The 26,739-nt window shown below is 39.8% G+C and overlaps 1 protein-coding gene across 8 annotated transcripts in view; it reads right to left on the bottom strand.

Annotated features, from left to right (window-relative positions):
• Positions 1-293: 293 nt before the first annotated feature.
• PLCL1 (phospholipase C like 1 (inactive)) overlaps positions 294-26,739 on the bottom strand; it is a 358,825-nt gene continuing 332,379 nt past the window's right edge. For all 8 annotated transcript variants that reach the window (XM_070458507.1, XM_070458506.1, XM_070458508.1 and 5 more), the window contains one exon: positions 294-1,940. In XM_070458507.1, coding sequence (XP_070314608.1) covers positions 1,758-1,940 — 183 coding nt within the window. In that variant the 3' untranslated portion in view covers positions 294-1,757. The remainder of the gene's footprint in view (positions 1,941-26,739) is intronic.

Here is a 26,739-nt window from a genome sequence, read left to right as displayed (position 1 = left end):
TTCATCATGAAGGACTTAGATATCCGTGTTCCACTATTCCTTGTAACGACCGTGCAGGGTAAGTATTTTTCACAATGGAGGATAAGGACACTTTTTCTGGGTACTGTATACCATTGGAAGCCTACCTTCAAATGAGTGTGTGTGCTTTCTAAGTACCCAGTTTTAAACCTGGGGAGAAATATCATCATATCTTGTCCCTGGATGTATATCCTATAAGATATTTTTGATATAATAACTTATTTTCATTATTGCTCCTTTTTCAATTAATTTCCAATAAAAGAGAACAATAAAAGTGTTGTTTTATATCTTTACTCTCTCAGTAATGTGCAACATAAACATAATAGTGTTAAGAAGTCAGAAATAACTTAACACAGTAGCCATAGATGTTTATATTTGCAAAATTTCAACAACAATCCTCCCTAGCTTCCCCCAAATTAGCATATTTGTTAACCAAATTAATTAAGAAGCTTTTCAAAATAAAAGCAATGTTTTAAATAAATAAATTTTCATACCATAGAACATTTAGTTCTGTTGGAGGTAACAAACATATTATACTCAAGTACTTTATGAAGACACTAGGATAAAAATTATCTGGATGCAATTATAAATGTACCCAAATTAGTCATTTGCTTTTTTTGTGTGTATGTTTTTCTGCATGTGTTAAAATTATATAATAGATTTTTGTAATCAGTTAATCCTTAAATCATCACAATGTTATTTGATGCACAGAATTTGTATCATCTCAAGATGATACTATGATATTGTTTGGACAATGTCTTTAAATTTAGTACTCTAAATTAGATGCAATGAAAGCCAAGATCTCTTCTCTGCCCATGTTTGTTAGAGAAAATGAACACTACACCCCCAGTTTGGAAGAATGAAACATTCTTACAAATCTCAACCTTGAAATTTCATAACTGAATATTGTTGTCACATCAAAATTCTAATCTCAACAGAATTCTCACTGTGTTTCAGAATGGGTGGGTGTAAATTCACTTATGATCAACTTTTCCACTGAAATCACATCTGTTTAGTAAACTACAAAAGGCTTTCTAAAAAATGATTTTATTTAATAAATATTTTAAAGAGTTCACTAACTGATCCTCCAGAAATTCTGATCAATTGTTTAGCTTTCATTCACTTTTATTTCTACTGTGATTCTTAGGAATTTGTCTAGTCTATAGTTAATCTATTAAAACATCTATGCATTGGTAACTTTGGCTTCCTTCCACAATAAGCTATGTTAAGATCTCTAAATTAAATTACAAAGGTAGAGAAGTAAAATTAAGCACAGCAACAGGTTATAGTGAGTGCTCTTTAGAATTTCAGATTAACAAATTTGTCCCAAAATAAGTAATAACTTAACCAAATGAATAATGCAACACAGAATAGATTTTAACAGAATCTCAACCTCTCTCCCCCTTCCCATCCTTCTCTCTCAATCTTTCTCTTTTGCTCTCTCTCTATCTCTCTATCTCTGTCTCTCACACACATACACACATACACACACTTCCACCCACATCCATACATGAGTGTGTACACACATCTCAGAATTTTAAAACACGGCTACTAGAGGTTTTAACTTAGATAAATTAACTACATTAAAATACTGACGCTGTGAAAAGATCTGTTTATGTCCAATATCCCATAGAGGGCATCTTCTTGTGAACTTCTAAAAATCTTAAGGAAAGAAAACCAGGAGGGAAAAGCAGAGTCCCAGGCAGGAAGGCGAGTGAAGGCGTTGCTGCCGCTCGGGGTCACAGCTTCCCATTGTCCTCACAGCTCTCCTTCTCCTCTATGGCCTCCAGGCCGCGCTTACTCTTCACCTCGGCACCGCTGCTGGGGGCTTTACTGAGGCCACAGGACAAGCATGCCAGCTGGATCTGCTTCATGTTTTCTATGGCTTCATTCTTGGCGTTCTTCAACAGGTCTCCCTGGCCCTACAAACAAGCAGAAATAAACATCAAAGAAAAAAGTTATGGTCCAGGAAGATCCCGAGTGACATCATTCTATATGCTTCCTGCTATCGCTCAGCGAGGAAACAGACTCGGACTTGAGAGGCCACTTTTGGCAGGTTTAGGCCACATTCTTCTCTTGCATCACTGAGGGTCTTTGTAGTTTAACTCAAGGACCTCAACCTGAGCTTTCACCATTGGTTCCGTGGTTGCCGGCAGCCCCCTTGAGATTCCTGTGGGAGCAAACACCCTCCTCTGAATGTATGGAGGATACTCAGCCCTTCCATCATCAGGGTTTGAGACTTTGCACATTGCTACAACTCCTGTCCCACCCAGCCCAGCATTCCTAAGCTTGGGAGAAAACAAGGAAAGAAGCTCTTCTTCAAAGAACCAAAAATTAAATCAGCTTCTTGGTGTACAAGGGCTTACAAAGCAAAATATCTTCCATAAAGTAAATCACACACCCTTATGCTTGGGTGTTTTCAATACATTGCATCATCACTGCAGTTTGCAGTCTAAGTTCCAGGTTACCCGCATTCCTTCTATCTCTTCCATTATCCTCAAAACAATGTTCCCATCTCGTTGATGGAGGAGAGGCTCTGGAGGCTTGGTGTGTCGATCAAAACAAAAAAGCAAACCAGGATCACAGGGAATCACCCATTTTTGGTTATATCAGAGCCTGAGTGATCTTTTCCCATTATCTTTTTTCTTATTTTAGTTCACTGTTGTGATGATCAAGTATGTATGCTGACGCTGGCCCAGGGGGCTGAAGAAGTAAGTATGGGGAAGCCAGAACATGTCTCCACGGGGTACAGACAGGAGAGGAAGCAGTTCTGTCTCCCCACTTCATTCTCAGGACAATGCCTGAGAGCATGACCTTGAAACTGGAGGTCACACGAGCTGCTGCAGAGTTTCTCTGTAAAGCAGAGACTCCGAGAAAAGATAAGTCATCTATTTTATGCATGATATGCTGTTTGCTCTCTTTAATTTGATGAAGGCTTTCAGCTCAGGGTATATGAGAAAGCTTGCATTTAAAATTCTTGGGAGTATTTCCTCGAAATCTGTACAAGCCACTTGCCAGTTCTATCTTATGTCATAATAGCTCAATCCTTCAAAAAACACTTTTAAACATATAGGATGAATAAGTAAGGCTTTGCCTAATATTTTTATTATGGTGTGCCTGTGTGCTAAGTAAATTCAGTTGTTTCTGACTTTGTGCAACCCAATGGACTGTAGACTACCAGGCTCCTCTGTCCATGGGATTCTCCAGGCAAGATATGGAGTGGGTTGTCATACCCTCCTCCAGGGTATCTTTCCATCCCAGGGATCAAACCTGCATCTCTTATGTCTCCTGCATTGGCAGGCAGGTTCTTTACCAGTAGCACCTCCTGGGAAGCCTACCCTATTTCACATACCACACTTAGAATTTAGACTAAGACTAGACTAGAGACTGAACACTCTTTAGGATATAGAGGGACTTTAAAAGGGGAAAATATGCACTACACCAACAGAACTTGGGGAGTATAGACAATAATAAGCCCCCTCTGAATGTTAAAAAGAAGGTCACATCCACCTTGACAATGCAGTCCTTAAGTAATAATAATCATATAACACACAAAGTGCTTGCTCTCTGTGGGCATCCTTCTTCATGCTTTATAAATGCTCATTATTCAATTGTCACCACATCCCCACAAAATAGGCATTTTTCTTATTTTAAGTTTAGAGTGAAAAAACAAACAGAGGCCAGAATGGTCCTCATTCCCAGAGTCACACAGCTGCTAAGTGGTAGAGCTAGGGTTGAAATAAAGTCCTGCAGTTGACTCTTAACCACTACATGATAAGGCATCTCTTCAAGGCAAGCTGCGCACTCTACAAAGCACATTAAAGCCTCCCAGTACTGTTACCCTTGGAAACAAGACAGATAAAAAGACAATCATTGCCCAGGTGGCACAGAACTTAGAGATGGGATCTACAGTCAGGAAGATAAGATATACCAAGATATGTTGGCAGGGACTAAAGTCAGAGGATCTTAGTTGTGCTTTTAGCTCCAACAATTTCTCCCTGTGCCATTTTATCTCTTGTAAAAATGATGAAAACATTCTTCTGCCTTCCTCATAGTTTTAAAGATTAAAGAAAATATGTCAAAAAGCTGTTTGTGAGTAAATATGCTATTAGGCAACATGAAAAGCAATTGACATAGTCAACTACTAAATAGTGGGAAATGGCAACCCACTCCAGTATTCTTGCCTGGAGAATCCCACGGACTGTAGCCTGTCAGGCTCCTCTGTCCATGAGGTCTCAAGAGTTGGACACGAGTTAGTGACTAAATCACCACCACCACTACTACTAAATAAATGTCTTGATGTTGTGCACATTTTAATATAAATGTTACCAACTTGTTTAAAATACATCCATAAGGGTTTGTTTTTACTGAGATATGTATACTGCTACTGCTTTTTCAAGTGCAAACATCCCTTTAAAAAAACAAGCTGTATTAATAAACAGATTATACCCACACTCATTTTCAGAGGATCAGTTTTAAGTGCTGCCTTTTCTCTTAGTGTTGAAATTTTCATCAAGCAGTTTTAAAGCATGACAAAAGCAAAGCTGGCATCTTTCCTAATTGCAAGAGAGCAGTGAAATATGCAAAAATATCAAGCTTGATACTACTAATGCATAATGCTCTCATGTCTCTTTTCTGGCAGCAGGTTATGAAACACATCTAATTAATCAGCCAGTATGTCATCTCATCGGTTCTCAGAAGCGGCATCCAGGCCTAAAAGCCAGACTGTGTCAGTTCTGGCAAACAGAAGTCACTCTCTCTAGAAAGCAAAGGCCAATTGGAGAAGACAGTTTGTGCCAGTACACAAAAACACAAAGACATCATCTCTGAATAACTAAGAGACAGCACGTCCTGGGTACATGATATAGGCAGGGGGAGAAAATCAAAAGAAAAATTAATCTATTAACTAATAGAACAAGAAAAAAATGAAAGACTATTAAGATTTACACAAAATACTGATGTAAAAATGCTGTTTTCAATTTTTTTTTTTTTTTAAGAAGAAAGCAGAGAGGTCATCTTTCTGTTCTGTGATTAAACTCCTTGAGTCCTCTTGATTAAATAAGCAGAAGCAGAAAAGACTCATTCCAGGCAAACTTTAAAGAGGGTGAAGTTTATTGCTAATAACCCCCATCTCTTCAGGGCTGACTTCTTCCCACTATATGTGCAGTGATTTCTATTGACCAACTAGCACCCCGTCTCCACTCCATCACACTCCATATAAGCTGGTATATGGCCCAGCTTATACCATATCTCTTCCCTTGAAATAGCTCTGTCCTGTGTATCATTTCCCACAAGATATATTAGGTATTTAGATCATTTAGCTAAGCCAATTAAAGATACTAGTGTGTAGTATTGATTTAACGAGTATTATAACTGGGCATCTCTAAAGAGTATACTTAGAAATTCTCTTCCAACAGAGGTCTTGGGAGAAAGGCAGAAAGGATAGACGCCTAAGAGAATTCATTTTACTTGCTGGAATATAAAGCGCGACATCTCTTGGGAAAATAAATCTGAGTTGTAATGGCCTGGAATGAACAATTAATGGACAATCTGACCACTGAATACTCAACTTGAAAGAAATGTCAAGCTGTTGCCAATATTTCAATATACAAGCGATCTCATGGGAACATTTAGCATCTCTCCTCCGGTACCAGGGACGCTTCAGGGGAAAACATGAGGACTGCTTCAATCTGAAGAAAAGTAAAAGTAATAAAGGGCATCTCAGGCAGACTGATGCTGAGACAAGAGGACCAGCAAAAGTCCCAACATCAACAACCTCCACGGTTATTTGGCTTCCAAATGTCAGAGTCCATGGAAATCCCAACGCACTAAGAGAGTGACACTTAGAATCACAGAAAACCATAAATCACTACAAAAATTTAAATCTAAAAATTAGTAATGATTAATGAGTTTTTTTAAAAAGATACATTAAGCATTCATAACCAAATCTTTCCAACATCATTAAACTGCAGTTAAAATACATTATCTAGAAATCAAGAAATATGTGATGCATTTAGATTGCAAATGGGACTGATAAACTACCATGCCACCGCAATTTTTATTACTACTAATAAATTATTACTGACAATAAATAGCAGAAATAGTCACACAGGTATAGAGAACAAATGTGTGGACACCAAGGGGGGGAAAAGAGGATGGGATGAATTGTCAGACTGGGAATGATTATATATTACTATGGGCTTCCCAGGTGGTGACAGTGGTAAAGAACCCACCTGCCAATGCAGGAGATGTAAGTAAGAGACCAGGGTTCGATCCCTGGGTTTGGAAGATTCTCTGGAGGAGGGCAGGACAATCCACTCCAGTATTCATGCCTGGAGAATCCCAAGGACAGAGGAGCCTGGCAGGCTACGGTTCATAGTGTCACAAAGAGTCAGACACAATGGAAGCAACTTAGCATAAGAGAGATAACTAATGAGAACCTACTGAATAGCATGGCAGGGGGTGGGGAAAGAAGGCACGATCTATTTGTAGGACACATATTAAGCTAACCTTTAAAATACATTCCAGTACACATTAGGTGAAAATACTGTTTGATTCCACTTACACGAGGTACCTAGAATACACAAATTCATAGAGTCAGAACGTACATTAGTAGATGTCAGGGCCCAGGAGGCAGGGGTGAGTGGGGAGGGGGAGGGGGAGTTAGTGTTTAATGGGGACAGAGTTTCAGTTTAGGGAAGTGAAGAATTTGGGAGATGGAAGATGGATGATGGTGAAAGGTGCACGACAATGTGAACGTACTTAGTGCCACTGAACTGTACAGCTAAATATGGTTAAAATAGTATGTTTTATATTATGTGACTTTTACCACAATAAAAAAAATTTTTAAACTTAAAAATGCTATTGTGATACTAAAGAGAAGCTAATACTTATTGGGCACAATAAACTAAACATAAACCAATTTGCACCCATTAGCTCATAATATCAAAACCATAAGAGGGGCTAGAATTCTAAATACGAGTCAGCTATTAGCTATATATGACAATATATTTTAGCATCTATCAAAAGACATTTAGAATTTGTGTTATTCCTGTTCATACTAAGAATGCAGTTTCCCTTCACTGTTTGAAAACAGTCTAAAATAGTTTTGGCTACATTCTGGCAGAGTACCTTACAAAAGACCTCCATGGTCTATAATATCCATTTCCCATGAACTGCACTAATCCTTGTGATACTGGTGCACGAAAGAGCGGTCGAACATTATAGCTTGTGTCCTTGCCGTGTGTGAAGGAAAGGCGTGGGTTGTCTCAGAGTGCACCACACATATTTAAAGCAGTTAATCAAGACTCTGGGAATGAAGAGGCCCTCACATATTCACGAAGACACCCATAAACAAATGCAACACTGTCTCCAGGCAGGCTTGTGTGGCTATTTGCCATCACACACTCAGTGGCAGACAGATTCCCCTGAATTTCTACCCATGTGAGTGGCCACATTCACAGCTAGAGTCACCCCTGGATAACACTGCAGCAAAAATCGGCCACAGACAGTATGACAGTGTTAGCACCTCTTTATTTGTCCCAGCTCCATTTGGTGGACATGACCATATTGTAGTGGGATGTGCACAGTGAATAACTGTTCAAAAGGCATGCTTTTGAGGAATCTCTGGATCATCTAAAAGGTGTAAGTGTTTTGCTCCAAGGAGAAACACACAACTATTACAGTGTCCTTTGTTTGAGAAATTAAAACAGCAGATGAAAAATGTGTTGATGTCAAACAGATATATTTCTCTTGATGTTACATTACTGAACTATTGGGTAACACTGTGCAAAGATGGCCTGGGATTCTTGTTCTCCAGAACAAAAGCCTAGTTATGTAGGGAATGTATACAACATGTTAGCCAGAGTAACAGGCACAGAGATGTAACCACAGGGAAATTATGTACAAAATACCTCTACTGCACAAAAACAGAAGTTCTCACTGCATAAAGTTATCAATACTCAGATTTATTATTTTTCAAGACCTTGTCCACTAAATATTCAACTGCATCCTATTTGCCTCTTAAAAATTGGAATTTTTATCCTATGAACATTCAAGAAATATAGATGAATAGTTGAAGAGTAGTTCCAGTCTAACAGTATTGACTTAATGGAACTTTTTGTGTTACTCTTCTCCTGAAACTCTGAACTTAAAAAAAAAAGGAAAAAGCACTGCTTTTCAAATCTTTATCACATAAAGCAACTACACTATTTCCTTTTATAGGAAGAAAAAGGTGAACTACATTGGACATATTTACCTGAAACATTAGATTTTATAACTTTTATACAGTTCAGTTTTTTAAATTATCCTTATGACACATTTTAGTATTTGTCAGAACTCCAGTTAATCGAATATCTCTGAAGATTATGGAAACAGAACCTAAGTAAGTATTTTTAGTATCTGAGAACCTAGATCTGAAAGAAGAATAATTTACAAAATGTAGAAGATATTTTTTTTTAAAAATTTAGAATAATTCAATGCCACACAACACTAAAGAATAAAACAGAATGACTTGTTTAATAACAACCATACAAAAGGTCCTAAAAAATATGAAGTCATACTCTATTAATATTCAACATAATGAAAATTATGTTTGAAAGTTAAATTTGATAACATATCTTTTAAGACCTGGTAAACAAGATTTTCTTTTTCCACACGTCTTTCTCAAATAACAACCTTTGTTTTAACCATGTTTTTTTAAAGTAGCTTTCAATATAGAGTAGACAATTATTGTGTCATTGTGTGAGCATGCATATATATATATAGAGAGAGAGAGTGAGTACTGGGCTTCCCTGCTAGCTCAGGCAGTAAAGAATCTGTTTGCAGTGCAGAAGACCTGGGTTTGAGCCTTGGGTCAGGAAGATCCCCTGGAGAAAGGAATGGCTACTCACTCCAGTATTCTTGCCTGGAGAATTCCATGGACGGAGGAGCCTGGTGGGCTCCATGGGGTCACAAAGAGTCAGACATGACTGAGTTGATTAATACACTTAAACATATACAGTCCTATATGTATATGAAGTAGTTTAACATTATTTAAATACTACTCACTAATCATAACATAATTGCATCACTTTAACAGAATGAAATATAAAAATTATATGATTACTTCAACAGATGCATAAAAATCATTTGACAAAATTCTACATCATTTCATGACAAAACTCTCAATAAATTGAGTACATATGGAATGTACTTCAATATACAAAAGGACATATGTGACAAGCCCACGGGTAACACCATCAGTTCACTTCAGTTCAGTTCAGTCGCTCAGTCTTGTCCAACTCTTTGTGACCCCATGGACTGCAGCACACCAGGCTTCCCTGTCCATCACCAACTCCCGGAGCTTGCTCAAACTCATGTCCATCCAGTCGATGATGCCATCCAACCATCTCATCCTCTGTCGTCCCCTTCTCCTCCTGCCTTCAATCTTTCCCAGCATCAGGGTCTTTTCCAGTGAGTCAGGTGACCAAAGTATTGGGGCTTCAGCTTCAGTATCAGTCCTTCCAATGAATATTCAGGGCTGATTTTCTTTAGGATTGACTGATAGGATCTCTTTGCCGTCCAAGGGACTCTCAAGAGACTTATCCAACACCACAGTTCAAAAGCATCAATTCATTGGCACTCAGCTTTCTTTATGGTCCAACTCTCACATCCATACATGACCACTGGAAAAACCATAGTTTTGACTAGACAGACCTTTGTCAGCAAAGTAATGTCTCTGCTTTTTCATATGCCGTCTAGGTTGGTCATAGCTTTTCTTCCAAGGAGCAAGTGTCTTATAATTTCATGGCTACTGTCACCATCTGCAGTAATTTTGGAGACCAAGAAAATAAAGTCTGTTACTGTTTCCCCAACTACTTGCCGTGAAGTGATGGGACCAGATGATCTTAGTTTTTTGAATGTTGACTTTTAAGCCAGTTTTTTCACTCTCCTCTTTCACTTTCATCAAGAGGCTTTTCAGTTCCTCTTTACTTTCTGCCATAAGAGTGATGTCATCTGCATATCTAGGTTATTGATATTTCTCCCTGAAATCTTAATTCCAGTTTGTGCTACATTCAGCCCAGCATTTCTCATGATGTACTCTGCATATAAGTTAAATAAGCAGAGTGACAGTATACAGTCTTGATGTACTCCTTTCCCATTTTGGAACCAGTCCATTGTCTCCTGTCTGGTTCTAACTGTCAACAGTAAAATGTTGAAAGCTTTTCTTCTAAGATCAAGAACAAGACAAGACTGCCTACTCGCACTGTTTCTATTTAGCATGGTATTGGAAGACTTAACCAGAGCAACTAGGCAAGAAAAAGGAATAAAAGGCATCCAAGTTGGAAAGGAAGAAGCAAGATGATGACCTGATGTTTTATACAGAAACTCCTAAAGACTCCGTAAAAACCTTTAGAACTGACCAGTGAATTCAGTCAAGGTGCAGGATACAAAATCAACATAAAAATATAATCAGTTGTATTTCTATACACCTAAAACAACTATCGGAAAGAGAAAGAAATAAAATAATTCCATTTACAATAGCATCAAAGATAATAAAATACTTAGGAATAGATTTAACATAGGAGGTGAAAGATCTGTACGCTGAGGACTAAAGGTGCTGATAAAAGAAACTGAAGATAAGACAAATAAATGGGAAGATATCCCATGATCATGGATCAGAATTAAAATTATTAAGATGGTCATACTACCCAAAACCACCCATAGATTCAATGTGATCCCTACCAAAATTCCAGTGGCATTTTTCACAAGAAGAGAAAAATAATCCTAAAATTCATATGGAACAAAAACGATCCCAAATAGCCAAAGCAATCCTGAGAGAGAACAAAGTTGGAGGCATCTGACTTCATACATCTGATTTCAAAGTATATTACAAAGCTAATCACAACAGTATGGTACTGTCATAAAAAGACACATAGACCAATGGAACAAAACTGAGTCTAGAAATAAAAGACTGTGCTATGTGCATAGTCGCTCAGTCGTGTCCGACTCTGTGTGACCCCGTGTACTGAAATCCACCAGGCTCCTCTGTCCATGGGGACTCTCCAGGCAAGAATACTGGAGTGGGTGGCCATGCCCTCCTCCAAATAAAAGACTAATAATAGATTACTGTTGTTCAGTTGGTCAGTCATGTCCAACTCTTTTTTGCGACTCCATGGACCCAGGTTTCCCACATTGCAGGCAGATTCTTTACCAGCTGAGCCACAGGAAAGCCTAAGAATACTGGAGTGGGTAGCCTATCCCTTCTCCAGAGGATCTTCCCAGCCCAGGAATTGAACTGGGATATCCTGCAATGCAGGCGGATTCTTTACCACCGAGATATACACACCACCCAAATAAGAATGGTCTTTTAAAATAAAATAATTTGCATTTCAACATGTAAACACCCAAGCAGGCATTCAGGAAACCATAATGAGGTAGATAGATACTTGCACTTACTTAATATGATTCATTTATATTTAAAAGAGAGATAACAGGACCAGATGCCTTTCTACACACATAAGATACAGGAAAATGACAATGCTGATGTACCACATAGATACTAGTGTATCAACAAATAATGGCAACAGACCAGACTCGCTTACATATAATAAAAGAAGGAAGGAAATGATCTTAATTAAGATAGGGATAATACGTCAAGATAAGTACAGAATCTCACCATGGAGAAAAATGTGATAATCCCACAAGTGAAGAAGTAAATAATGTTCCATACACCCCATCAAATTTGCCAAATCTTCAAAAGAACCTTAAAGGACATTTTTCTTGTGGTTGATAATATCCACTCCTACTTCACAGCATACTGTGGAAGGCTTATCATGGATTATCAGTAACAACAAAGTATCAAATCAAAGCCAATATCTCACTTCAGTTTGTTCCAATGTTACAATTATAGTAATTATACAATCAGGTCGACAGAACGCCCAGAGTGAATACATTATTCAATACTTTGGAAACAATATCTTTATTCATTTCACCGTACCTCTCAGTAACTCTCCCTTTCTCATACACTGGGTCTTTCACATAACTTCTTGTTAAACAATCATTTACAAAAGTCCTCTGATTTGTATCTTAGAGTGTGCAGTCAGGCAGGACTCGAGAAAGTCTTGCAGGACATAGAGCAATTCTTCATTGTTTTGCACCATCCTGCTGTGTAGGAAAGCCAACATCCCTGGCCTCTCCCACTAAAAGGCAGGAGAATCCCCCTCCCTCCCGAAGTCACCTCTGCAATGCTCTTAAACACCCTCTAGGGGGCACTACTGTGCCTATTAAGAACCATCAGGCTAGAATCGGGACAACATGTTGAACACAGATGACCCCCGGCCACATAAAACTTAAGTCTAGTAAGGGATACAGGCATAAATCAAAAAGTCACAAAAACAAATTTATGTCTAATCGCAAGCTGTGCTACGTGCTTAAAGGAACGTGATGCTACAAGAACAGGCAGTCTTGGGTATTAGTCAAGGCTTCCCTGTGAAAGTGACAACTGAACAACTTGAAAGATGGAGAGGCATCTTCATTTCTTTTCTGGCATCTTATAATCAGTGAAACACAATGTGAGGATCTTTTGATGCTCACCTTGAGTCTTTAATCCTCCTACAGTCTTACAGATACAGACAGCACAGGAGATTGGTCTAGAAGTTTACTGCCTCTATGACACAGCACCACAATTGTCTGACACATCCCATTTTTCCTTATATTTCATTACTTAGAATTTATTTATTTCCTTGAAATTTAAACTGGGAAAAAAAATTGAAAGTGGAAAATACTCAATAAAGTTTAATTTAGTGACAGTGTCATTTTGTTCCATCCAGTAAGCACTATTAGTCATTATTTAAAATTTTTGAAGGATAGCTATAATGTTTTCATAACTACATAGATGATTAAATGGACTCAAGATAGTTAAATAAATATATTGCCCAGGTTTGCACAAAATCAAGCACGAGGGAAATAACCAATAACGTCTCCTTCCCAGGACAACAGATGGTTTTTCTTAACTGCATTATTTTTCTTTGTATTTAGGTACATTACATGTTATGCTGCCCATGTCATCTAATAGATTTTAGAAATGTTGAGAAGGAGAAAATAGCTTAAGACTTTTTTGGTTTAAAAAAGAATAAAAAGTCCTTTGAGAAAACCTTGTGAATGTCCTTAGCATAAATACTACATTGATGCTCATACTTTGATATCTGACCTTTTCCTTCAATATAGGTACAGAGTTCGGAATAATATAATAATTTTACTCTGAGCCAAATTTTCAGAAATCTGCAATACAGAAGCACTGATAGAAGATTCATGAGTAGGGAAAGGGTGGAGAAGATGATTGGTTTTCACTTTAAAGAACACTGCGCCACCTGTCAGACTCCTTGAATGAAAGTGAAGTCGCTCAGTCGTGTCCGACTCTTTGCAACCCCATGGACTGTAGCCTATCAGGCTCCTCCATCCATGGGATTTTCCAGGCAAGAGTACTGGAGTGGGTTGCCATTTCCTTCTCCAGGAATGAAAATCCACCAAGTATTAGCAAGGTCATTTGATACTTCAGTTTCCTCATCCGTAAAATGACTATGATAATTGTACCCATCTCCAGGTTTAAAAGCAAGATTAAGAGAGATAATACATGTGAACAGTTTAGAACAATGCCTGGCATACATGGTAATCTCTAAAGATTGTTAGCTATTACTATTACTTTATAAACCGAAAATTTAAAGCTTTCAGGAAATGCAATGTTTCACTATCAGTACCATTATATATATAAACATCTATAGATGTTATAGATGTCTACTGTATTTTTACCTTCTAAAATGTAAGGAAACATAAGGTGATTTGAAGCTTAAAAAAACCAAGTTGGTAAAGTCAGGGGAAATAAACCATTATTGAGATTAAAATTCAGGATTGATCACCCATTAGCCCCATGAAAAATCTCATAATGTTTAAAAAAAAGAGTAACAATTGCTTTCATGTGGGAACTTACCTTGGAGAATCCCAGACCCTATAATCCTCCCCCCTCTGAAAGTTTATTTTTTGTAATTTAGCAGTTACAACATTGTTCAGTATAAAACGTGGAAGCGCTGCTCACTACTGAAATAAAAAAACAGCTGTTTCATTTAAGGCAGATGAGAAATTTAAAATGAACTGAAATCATCTGTCACCAAAAAAAATTAACGACAAACATTATCTTTTGTGACAGACCTGTTATATTTCTGAAGATACCAGAAGATAGATTTCTGCAAGGGTACTCTGTTTAAGAAGCCATCTGTCTGCTTTGGGCAAATGACTCTGAGCCTAATCCACTTACAGAAAATGTCAACAAAATTGCTTCAACACCAGTGAGCTGAATAATAGAAAACCCCGAGCTAAACTTTAAAAATATGATTCCAGTGCAGAAAGCTTTATGACTTTATGTTTGTGCGTTGATACTGATATCCTGAGAATTCTCTTGCAGGCATTTTGACAAAGAACCATTCAATAAAACAACAAGAAGCCACTGCCTGTTGATTTGCCTGCTCTTTGCTTCCCATCATTGTGATCATCTGCCTTTTGTCAACAGCTGTAGTTACAAAGGACAAGAGAGTAACATCAACTTTAGAAAGGTGACAAAGGCTATTAATTGTACTTTAAATGAAACTTTAGTAATAGATGGTCATCATCACAAAAAATATATCATAATATCTCAAATTAACTTTCCTTGTATAATGAACGACTCTCTTGAGTGCTACAAGCCAAACAAAGCGTGAGCTTCTCCTAATATAAAAACCTCTGTTTGGCCAATTCATGCAATTTTCATTTTAAAAAGATGATCTACAATGGCCTGAAAGATGTAGGATGCCTCAAACCTCAGAACAGACAAAGCCTAGAGAGGTAGTTACTAATATTAGAAGGATATTGTTAAAAATTCATTCTGGAGTTCACTTGGTAAGGTTTCAGTTTAAGAAGTTATTGATAGCATTGCTGAAAGTATTGGCTTTTTGATTCATCCAAAAAATAAATCTCCAAAAATGCCAGGATAAGAGTATAGATACATTAACAAAAGAGTGAACATCAGATCACAAAACGGTGTTACCTGCTCAGTGGTCACAGCGCTGAGACGTTCAGTGTGCACATGGCCCCTGTGACGTCTGGCCCTGCGTTGCACCACCCCAGGAGCACCTTTCACGCGGCTGTCTGGGTGAACAGCATCCCCTGCAGCCCAATGACAGACGCACTACATCTGGTCTAGACCTGCCCTCTACCAGGGACACTTATTCTCTATTCTCTGCCAAACCATAATGCTTTTACAAAGGCTTTAACTATCGCTTCTTGGGCTTTTGGCTAAGATCAAGTGAGGCACAAAGGCTTTAACTGTCCCCTTTTGGGGTGCATCATGGCGTGTGCCGAACCGGCCTATCCAGTGGCTCTATGGGCTCCCATTGACATGGGCATGACTCCTAGGTACCGTGTTGGTTACAGCGGCCAAAGAGCTATCAGCAAGACACTGGCAAAGGTCAACCACCTCGTACGCCCCACCCATTTCTTTATTAAATGAATTGGGCTACTTTTTATTAACAGTTAAATTGAGCTGCAGCCAACTCAGCTCCCTCCAGATTTAATCATTAATGAGGTATTCACTGTTGGCGGCCCAAATCCAGTAGCACATTTGGTTAAAGACCAGATTACTGTTACTCCAAGAAAATGTCAAGACCTGCGCTCGCTTGAGACTTTCTCAAGTTTCAGATCTCAAACTCAAGCCATCCACAATACCAAACTATTAGCAACACATTTTCTTCATGCTTTTTTATGTTTATTTCAAAAATCATGTTACTTGAAAGTTAAAATAATAGCATCTAAATTTTCCAGTTGTCCATATTATGTCATGTTGGTGTAATCAACTTATCTATGGCTATACATCTGTCTGTGTATACTTCATCCTGTATACCTCAGTAGGCATATCATGAAAATAAGGATTCTATGTAACCACAATACTATCATAGCCCCCAACAAAGTTGGCATTCATTCAGTCATTTAATCTGAAATCGGTGCATTTAAATTTGCTCAAATGTACCAAAACATATTTTACAGATGTTTTATAAAATCCAGAATTCATTCAAGTTTCACATTCCTAGCATCTTTGAAAATAATGATCCAGCTATGTGAGTTAGAGCAGAAGCCTGAGTGACAGGAGAGTGCCTGGGGAAACTTCACAGGCAAGATCACAGCAAGAAGTACCACCTCCTTAAAAACATACATTTATCTCCACAGCCTCACTCCTGTCCACTCCCCAGAATACGCACCACTAAATCATCACATACACTTGTCAAAACATTTCTTCTGAATGTCAAATACCATCACTCTTATATTCTTATTTTTAAATCAACTTTATAAATACAGACGCCTGGAAAAGTTCACTGTACACTCACTAAGCCCATTCAGTTTTATGAATGTCATGCTGCTCTTCCTAGGCAAGCCTCAGATTTCTTCCCAGAATAGATGACTCTGAAAATCAAACTATCAGAAACTTCAATTTCAATATTTCAGTAGCTGGTATATTTTTAGACCTTAGCTATACAAACCAAAAAATTCTTCCACATTTTTAGAAGAACTTTAAATTATCCCCAAATTAAGGATCCAGAACTCCATTTGATAAGCCTTGCATGACCTTGTCCAAGACCACAGACTCCTTCCAAAAAAACAGTGCCAGGCTGACCTTAAGCTGGATGGCTTTGCTCTGTGCTTTAAAGCCCATCTCCCGAGAGTAGCATGGAAACATATACACTAATATATGTAAAATAGATAGCCAGTGGCAATTTGATGTATAATTCAGGGAACTCAAACTGGGGCTCTGTGACAACCTAGAGGGGTGTGATGGGGTGGGAGGTGGAAGGGAGGCTTAAGAGGGAGGAGACATAAGAATACCTATGACTGATTCATGTTGATGTATGGCAGAAATCAACACAATATTGTAATTATCCTTCAATTAAAAATAAATTTAGAAAAAGATTGGGGAAGAAAAAACCCATCTCCCAGCCATGACTGGTTAAACCAAGCATCACACTGGGCCAAGAGTGGCCCATCAACAGGGGATCAGTGACTGATGAACTGGCCTGACCCCAGGCAGCAGTGACAATAATTAGTCAAACCAATCAGATGAGCTCGCTCAGAAATTGAGCCCGGAAAACTGGAAAAGCCTTAGCTGTTGTTGTTGTTCATTCACCGAGTCGTGTCTCTTTGCGACCCCAAGGACTGCAGCACACCAGGCCTCGTTGTCCTTCACCATCAACCCAGAGCTTGCTCAAACTCATGTCCATTGAGTTGGTGATGCCATCCTACCATCTTGTCCTCTGTCTTCCCCTTCCCTTCCTGCCTTCACTCTTTCCCAGCATCAGGGTCTTTTCCAATGAGTCAGCTTTTTACATCAGATGACCAAAGTACTGGAGATTCAACTTCAGCATCAGTCCTTCCAATGAATATTCTGTACTGATTTCCTTTAGGATTGACTTGTTTTGATCTCCTTGCAGTCCAAGGAACTTTCAATAGTCTTCTCCAACACCACAGTTCAAAAGCATCAATTCTTTGACACTCAGCCTTCTTTATGGTCCAACTCTCACGTCCATACTTGACTACTGGAAAATCCATAACTTTGACTATACGGATGTTTGTTGTATAGTCAAAGGTATGACTTTTGTGAGCCTTAGTTAGTTGCTCACAAAAAGAGGTGCTAGCAAATAGAGGAAAGAGAGGAGAGAGCTGAACCTAGGCCACAGCACTAGAGTGAAAATTCCTAAATTCTTGTTCCTAAGAGAGGAAAAGATAACACAATGCCCTGAAGCCTGCTCTCATTGTCATGATCTTCTAGCCTCGGTTCGGTGAGGCTACCCATTCTGAGGCTCCCCTTCTTCCCAGGAGACCAGTTGCCCACATTGTCCCAGTCTCACCAGAAAAAGCCTGAATGAGTCCCTGGTTCCCTGTAACTCAAGCCAAAAAAAAAAAAAAAAACTACTGAAACAAAGTTAAAAGCACACTTCTGCCCCAGCGAAGGCTTTCTTAAGCTTCTTGTAGCGAAAACCAGAATCAGTCAAAAAGAAAGGACAGGGATTATAGCTGATGAGTGCAGAGCAAAGAGGATCAGCACATCCTGAATCAGCTGTGTGACCTTGGGAACATCATTCACTCCTGTGAGGGGCCGGTTCCTCCTCTATTAAACATTGAATGGGATGAGATGGTCTCTGAGTTCACCTTATATACCCAGGGTCTATCATTTACTAATTAGGGCTTGATTCAAAATCGCTGTGTTAAAATTCATTACCTCATTATTTTAAATAAGAGAGACTGTCCAGTGGGAAAGAAATAGGAAGCAATAAAAGTGCTCTGTTAGGGAAAGAACAGAGGACTGTGGAAAACACTTGACAAAGATCCTAACCCTGATGGCAGTGGGGGCGCGGGGCTGAAGTCGCCGCATCAGCAAAGGTCTCCTGAAGACTTGGCACCTGAGCTCACAACTGGGGCGCAGGTGAAGTGCCCAATGCAAGGGTGTGAGCAAAGGCTCCCAGGGGCAGTAATACAGCAGAGGGAAGGCCTTATAACTGCTCAGCAGGACAGTGCAACGGGTTCCTCCAAGGGGAAAGGTCAGTGAGAGTGGGGCAGCGCTCAGAAGAGGAAGGTGATGAGAGGCGGAGCTGGAGAGGAGGCGGCCACAGATAGCTCCACGGCGAAGGTAAGGCGTTTGCAGGAGGAGCCGTGGAAAACCACGGTGGAGCTTTAAGAAGGCAGAATGGCCATGACCAGACCTCTAGAAAGGCCTCCCAGGTGGTGTGTTCTGGAGTGGGGCAAGGGTAGATGCAGAAGGAAAGGTTCTTCACTAACCAGAGTGATAAATAACTAAGGCAATAGCTATGGGAAGGGAGACCTCTTAGGGAGATATTTAGGAGGTTGACCAGTGACGCTTGGTAACTGCTTAGAAGTGGAGGTTTGGGGAAAAGATCAAGCATTACCCCAGGACGTTTATTTGGCTTGCTGAGAGTTGTCATTCACTCATTCAAGCAGGAATAACAGAGGTGTCGTGGAGGGCAGGCAGGAGACGTGGGTGGAGATGAGCACAATTTGAGCTGACCTCTCCATGGCTGAGAGGCCTCCAGAATGCAATACCTGATCGGTAGTTGGGAGGGATGGGTGGAGAATGGCAGTCATCTAAGGGTAGGAAGAGACATACAATAGCATTGGATTCAATAGCATAGAGGGGGCAATAGAAACCATTTGCATGGACAGTATGACCCAGAGAGGATGGAGTGAGAGAGCCTAAGAAACACCAGAATTTAACAGAAGAGTAGAGGAAAGGTAACCTGCAAAAATTCCCGAGAGAAAAAGCCAGAGATGTAAGAGGAAGGCCAGGAATGTCCAGCGGATACCCCCTAAATCAAGGGAAGCAGTGATGCAAGAAAGAGGGAGTGATCAGCCCTTAGAATGTTCCCAAGTCGAGAAGGGAGATAAAAGCTGACACACAGCCACAGATCTCCTGACAAGAAGGTGACTGGTGACTCTGGTGAGAACAGTTTAATGGAGTGTCAGGGGGAGAAGACAGATTAAAGGTGACTAAGGAGTGCGTGGGAGGTAAGGAAGTGGATACAACAAGTATAAACAACCTGTTAAGATGCTTGGCAGTGTAGGGAAGAGAGAGATAGGAAGTCAAGTAGCCAGAGGGGAGCTGAAAGTATGTATCAAAGCCATTTCTTATGCATAAACACAGTCAAACTGAACAATGAACTGTGGGAGAACAAAGACAAAACGTGAAGTGGAATAACTAAAGGCCTCGACTTCTGGGATTGATTGTTGTTCTCATTTGATTTTCATAGTATCCTAATGTTCCTTGTCCTTATTTCAGAACCTGTTATTTGTACGAAGTGGGAAAGTTGCTCAGCAATTAAACATGTAAAGCATACTAATTTCAATATCTCAATAAATGTACCTAAAAACTTAAAAAGCAGGGACTGCATACGTCCTATGTGATAGACTACTCCTGAAAAATGAAGTGTTCTCACATTGTCCACCAGATGGCTCCCCTGTTTGGGGCTTAGGAAGGAAGCGTCTGTCTGTCCATAAAGTCTGTTCCAATGGTTAGAAACGGCCTTCTAACACCATTTTGTTTATTCCTTTGCTTCCATGTAGATTTGGACCTCAATCATTCTAAGTATGTAAGAGTGATCTCAAATAAATTCTGAGAACTTACAATGTCATAAATTAAAAATCCATGCATCACCAACCAGTATATGTAAGCATTTTAGATGGAAAATACCTTTCCCAGCAAAATCTTAAAACAGTCATGGCCCTTCAAAACAAAACAAAACAAAAAAAAAACTATCTGCTTTCTCAGTCTGGTGAAAGGAGAAAAAACTAATTGTAAAAGGTTCAATAAATTAGTTTCACATAACAATAAGTAGGTTAAAATATCAATGTCTCTTTCATGTATAAGGCAGTAACTTTATACTTGCTGTTTGGAGAATTTTAACATGCATAACTTAACCTAATATGATGTAAAGCTCTCAAGTTTAAATTGTTGATGGCTCTAAGACATAAAGATTTTTCCTCTACTTGAAAGGAGTTATTAGATTGATTTAGCATTCAGGACATATTATCATTATGCATTTATGATGTGGGTTGAAGGAGATCAAACCAGCCAATCCTAAAGGAAATTAACCCAGAATATTCAATGGAAGGACTGATGCTGAAGCTCCAATAGTTTGGCCACCTGATGCAAAGAGGTGACTCACTGGAAAAGACTCTGATGCTGGGAAAGATTGAGGGCAGGAGGAGAAGGGGGAAGACAGAGGATGAGATGGTTGGATGGCATCACTGACTCTATGGACATGAGTCTGAGCAAAGTCCGGGAGAAAGTGAAGGACAGAGAAGCCTGGCGTACTGCAGTCCACGGGGTTGCACAGAGCCGGTCAAGACTTAGTGACGGAACAACAACCCCATGGACGTTTCTCTTTGCTCTTCTCCCATCCTGCTGTGCCTGAAGCACCACCAACACCAGAAATAGCATGGGAGAGGGGAGGGCAGGGGCTAGTTTTACAGCTGCCAGTGTACAAAGGGGTTAGGAACAGACCACCCCACACACACACACTCACACTCACACACACACACACACACTCACACTCGCACACACACACCCCATACCAGCTAAAACCAGTTTTCCTCAGTTGCCTATCTTTTTAGGAAACAGTTCTATCGTTTTTAATTTGTTCATAGTGCAGCATGAATGTTAGCAGCTCAGATTCGGAACCCAAATGGAAATGAGAAAAGCACCGAGATAGGGATGGCTCCCTCCACATGGCGCCTTGGAAAAGCCCCATGACTGTCCCTGGGGACAACATGTCATGTTACTCCTTCTTTACCCCTCTTCCCTCATTTTCTGAGAAACTTGAAAAAAATCATAAAGGTTGGCCTCTGAGTAAAATCACCCTCAGCAGGCAGGAAGAGCCAGAGGATATTTGGAGAACTGCAGAGGGCTGTTCACGGCTGGAGTGCAGTGGGAAGTGAAGATGAGCACAAGAAAAATAAAAGCAAAAAAAAGAAAAAGAAAAGCAGCGTTATGGTCATTAAGGAAAGTGACCTACTTAACAAGGCAAAACAACCTCATCAGAGACAAACTAAAGGAACTGCATATACCTAGACAGGGCTTTAAACCTTGGTTACCCTGGAGACTTGAGAAGCTGCATTCCTCTAAGGAAAGTGTTTGTTTACTTCATAGAGGCATGTTCATTGTGCTGCTTATGTAAAAATGTACGTCATATCTATTCAGAACAAACACCAACACATTCTAGCCATCTCCTAGCGCCATCCCCTGAGCCATTCTTCCTTGTCCTTTAACTTTCCATATTTATGTGTTGGAGCAGCCAGGCTGACACCTGCCAGATGATGTTTCAGCACTGAGAGAAATCAATGGATCCTGGCAGCCGTCTCAGCTCCCTTTAAAGGGTGACCTTTAGGAGAGGCAACAGAAGCATATCCCCCACCATGACATATTATTTTTTTTTAATCCTCAGTTTCAGGTTGCATAGTTTTTAATAAAGTCTTCCCCTAATGTCAACTTCAAGGGCACTGAACCATCACAGTGATTTCCTTCTTCTCTACCCACATTTCAGCCTCTTCTTTTTTCCTTTGTACTTGGGAAAGGGGAGCTTGGCTGTGGTGAAGTCGACATTAGTTCTCCCGGCTGTGGAGGGTCCAAGCGCTGCTAGATTATTTTAAAGGAATAGTTTCCAACATTTCTCATCTCTATAAACCACAGAAGGTTTATATTATATAGTCAGGTTTTTTTAAATAAAAAGGAAAAAATATCAAAGCCTGTAGTTACTACAGACAAATTGCTCATAAATATAAAAATGAAAACCCTAAGAATGCTAAACCTCAACATTCATAATACTAAAGGAAAAGGAAATCTATCTCTAGTTTAAAACCAAGCCCCATTCCTCATTTTGAAGACCAGACTAACAAGAGATTTGTACCTTGCCCTACAGCCAAAAGTGGGCTATTTTGTTTCAGATAGATATCTTTTGTCTATATATATGTAAAGAAATAGATACAGATATCTTCTATTCTCTAAGGAATTAACAGTGAAGGACTCTCTTACTTTACTTTGTAATTCTGGTATAACTGTAGCCCAGACAATGTTTGCTAAAGAACCTTTCTGCAATGATGGAAATATTCTATATCTCTACTGTCCAATATAATAGTTACAAAGCATATGTGGCTACTGAGCAACTGAAATGTGACTAGTGCCATGAAGATGGAATACATAATTCTCTTTAATTTTATTTATTTTCACTTCAATAGATACCTGTGGCTAGTGTTTTTCACACTGGACAACATGGACTAAAAGATGACGCCAACCTTCAGCAATACAATGAATTAAGAAAAATTATTTTTCACTCTCTCCAGCCTCTTTCCTGACATAGGACTGGCGACAGTTAGAATTAAATAACCAACTATGGCTTGCACAGGCTTCCCTTGTGGTTCAGCTGGCAAAGAATCCACCTGCAATGCGGGAGATCTGGGTTTGGAAGAACCCCTGGAGAAGGGAAAGGCTACCCACTCCAGTATTCTGGCCTGGAGAATCCCATGGACAGAACTGAGCAACTTTCACTTTCATGGCCTGCACTTTTTAACATTTTCAACAACAATGAGAACGCACACTTTTTGAATGCAGTGGCTGCCTCTGTCATGCACAACTGTATCCTCAGCAGGCAGCACAGAGCCTTGCTCAAAGCAAGACTCCAAAGTATTTGTCAAATGAAGGAAAAGATTGGGAGCCACTGCCTTCACATTCATCTCAACCTAGTATTTCCCAGGACTGTTGACATCCACCTCCCACAAAATCTCATTTCCCAACTTTTTAATTCTAGCAAGGAATAGTCAGTTCACCCAAAAACTAGCCCACCCTTTCATAACAAATATATTGTCCCCTACCTTTTACCCAGGCCCTTTTAAACAAGAATTTTCTAGAGGATGACCATGATACCAATAGCAATTTCAAGGTCAGGGGGAGTGATAATAGGTGATCAGTTCAGTTCAGGTGCTCAGTCATGTCCAACTCTTTGCAATCCCACGGGCTGCAGCATGCAGCACGCCAGGCTTCCCTGTCCATCACCAACTTCTGGAACTTGCTCAAACTCATGTCCACTGAGTCGGTGATGACATCCAACCATCTCCTCCTCTGTCGTCCCCTTCTCCTCCTGCCCTCAATCTTTCCCAGCATCAGGGTCTTTTCCAGTGAGTCAGTTCTTCACAACAGGTGGCCAAAGTATTGGAGCTTCAGCTTCAGCATCAGTCCTTCCAATGGATCAGGACCGATTTCCTTTAGGATTAACTGGTTGGATCTCCTTGCAACCCAAGGGACTCTCAAGAGTCTTCTCCAACACCACAGTTCAAAAGCATCAATTCTTAGGCACTCAGCTTTCTTTATGGTTGAACTCTCACATCCATACATGACCACTGGAAAAACCACAGCTTGACTAGACAGAACTTTGCCGGCGGTAACAGGTATATCAGTGATACGTTAATACCTGTACTGTGCTTAGTCACTGAGTTGTGTCCAACTCTTTGCAACACCATGGACTACTGTAGCTCACCAGGCTCCTCTGTCCATGGGGATTCTCCAGGCAAGAATACTGGAGTGGGTTGCCATGCCCTCCTCCAGGGGATCTTTCCAACCCAGGGATCAAACCCAGGTCTCCCACACTGCAGGAAAATTCTTTACCATCTGAGCCACCATGGAAGCCCTGTATATACCTATTATCACTCCACCTCTCCAGGGAGGCAGGAGCTAATGGAATAATAATGGATATATTTATATATTTGGTGGGAAACATAAGCCAGTAGAATTCTTCTAATCACCAAGAAGACTGTCCTATCGACCCACATCCAGAACAAGTCATGTGACTACACACACCCCACATCACATTAAAATGCATTCTAAGTAAATTATAGTTTGGGCCAATGATCAATAGAAAATTGTGACATGTTTCTTCCTACTGGGTTTTATATTAGAAAACTCCTTAAATTTTACAATCTTTTTCTTCCTGGGTTACTGCTATGGACTTTCATCTGTTGAAGCCTTAATCCCCAACATGATGGTATTTGGAGGTAAAACTTTGGGGAGGTAAATAGGTTTGGATGAAATAATTAATCCCCATGATGGGACTGGTGCCCTTATAAAAGGATGAAGAGTCAGACACAACTTTGCAACTGAATAAAAAATTTAAACTCTCTCTCTCTCCACTATGTGAGGAAACCAGAAAGAGGGTTCTCACCAGAAATAGACCTGCTGACACTCATCTCAGACTTCCCAGCCTCCAGAACCATGAGAAATAAACGTCTGCTCTTTAAGCCAGCCAGTCTACAGTATTGTTGTAATAGCAGCCCAGAATGATAAAGACAACTACTGTATTAGTTTCCTGCTAAGTCACTTCAGTCGTGTCCGACTCTGTGGGACCCCATCCCTGGGATTCTCCAGGCAAGAACACTGGAGTGGGTTGCCATTTCCTTCTCCAATGCAAAAAAGTGAAAAGTGAAAGTGAAGTCGCTCAGTCATGTCCGACTCTTCGCGACCCCATGGACTGCAGCCTACCAGGCTCCTCCGTCCATGGGATTTTCCAGGCAAGAGTACTGGAGTGGGGTGCCATTGCCTTCTCCGATTAGTTTCCTGAGCCTACCAGAACAAAGAAACACAGATCAGTGACTTCCCTGATGGTCCAGTGGCTAAACTCCACAATCCCAGCGCAGGAGGCCCAGGTTCAGTCCCTAATGGGAGAAGCAGATTCCACATGTTGCAGTCAGGAGTTCACATGCCGCAACTAATGCCCAGTGCAGCCAAATAAATAAATAAAATAAAATATTTAAAAAATTTGAAAAAAAAGAAACACAGACTGGAGGCTGGATTAAACAACAGAAATTTATTTCCTCACAGTTCTGGAGGCTGGAAGTCTGACACCATCGTGTGAGCAGGGCTGGTTTCTTCTGAGGCCTCTCTCCTTGGCTTACTGACGGCTACCTCTCCCTGGGTCCCCACCCGGTCTTTCTTCTGAGTGTCTACATTTAATCTCACCTTCTATAAGGACGCCAACCATATGGGATTAGGGACACCCCTTCCCAGTGACTTTTCACTTTAACCTAGCTACCTCTTTAGAGGCGCTATCTCCAAATAAGGTCACATTCTGAGGTAACGGGCATTAAGATTCAACATATGCACTCTGTGACTCAAGCTGACTTCTTATATACATCCAATCACACTGGAAGCCCATGTTGAAAAAAATTGGAGATAGTTTGCCTATTGTACTATGAACAAAGAGCCTTTCTCTGCCCATCTGAAGACTCCCTCTGCAATTATAGATTTGTTAGTTTAGGGTTTAATTATTATTATAAAGTTTAGCTTTACTATTGTCGATATGTTTTTTTCATGTGTTATATGTGAAATAGACAAGTAACAAGTGGGACAGTCTTGATGTAGACAGACAAGAATTCTGGGTCCAGACAGCCTGGATTTCAATTCTGGCTCTGCCACTCGATAGCTAGTTGACCTTGTTAAAGGTCAGCCACAACCTAACTTCTCTCTTAGTTTCCTCATGCGTAAGTCATAAATATTAGTAGTACCTACATCATCTGGTTGTTATGGAATTGAATGGTTTAATAAATATGAAATACTTGGAACACTGTCTAGCAGAGAATAATCATTTTATAACCATTAGCCATTATTAGTTGTTGTTGCTGCTAAAGTGCATTCTGTATTAAAAAAATATTTCCAAGAGAATCAAATTTATCAATTTCAACCAGTCATATGCTTGATTCCAATTTTACAGTGAGTATTCCTGAAAATGTCCCATTTCTTTCTGGTGTACACAAGGACTGTTTTCCAATAAACCTCTAAGTTATTGAATAAAAATAATGATGATCTAAAGATTAGAGGACTTTTCCACAAGCATAACGAAGACCAGTGGGTGAAGTCTGCCTATTTGAGGTATAAGTAAATCCAGGAAGGAGAGCAAACTTTCAAAGCATTATCATATATTTATAGCACTAGGTATATGATGAGCTCTTGATAAATATTTAAAGAGTGACAGTGATGAAGATGGTGATGATTCACAAAGGGAAGAAGGAACTCAAAAGATAAGTTACCCAGACTTTAAAAAAGATCATATAAAAAATTCTAAAGTTCAGTCACTTGGATTGTTAATGATATCTGAACCATGCTGGAAA

This window comes from Odocoileus virginianus, chromosome 30, assembly GCF_023699985.2.
Source record: "Odocoileus virginianus isolate 20LAN1187 ecotype Illinois chromosome 30, Ovbor_1.2, whole genome shotgun sequence".
NCBI lineage: Eukaryota > Metazoa > Chordata > Mammalia > Artiodactyla > Cervidae > Odocoileus > Odocoileus virginianus.
Note: the sequence above shows the minus strand (reverse complement) of the source record. Positions and strands in the feature narration are given on the sequence as shown.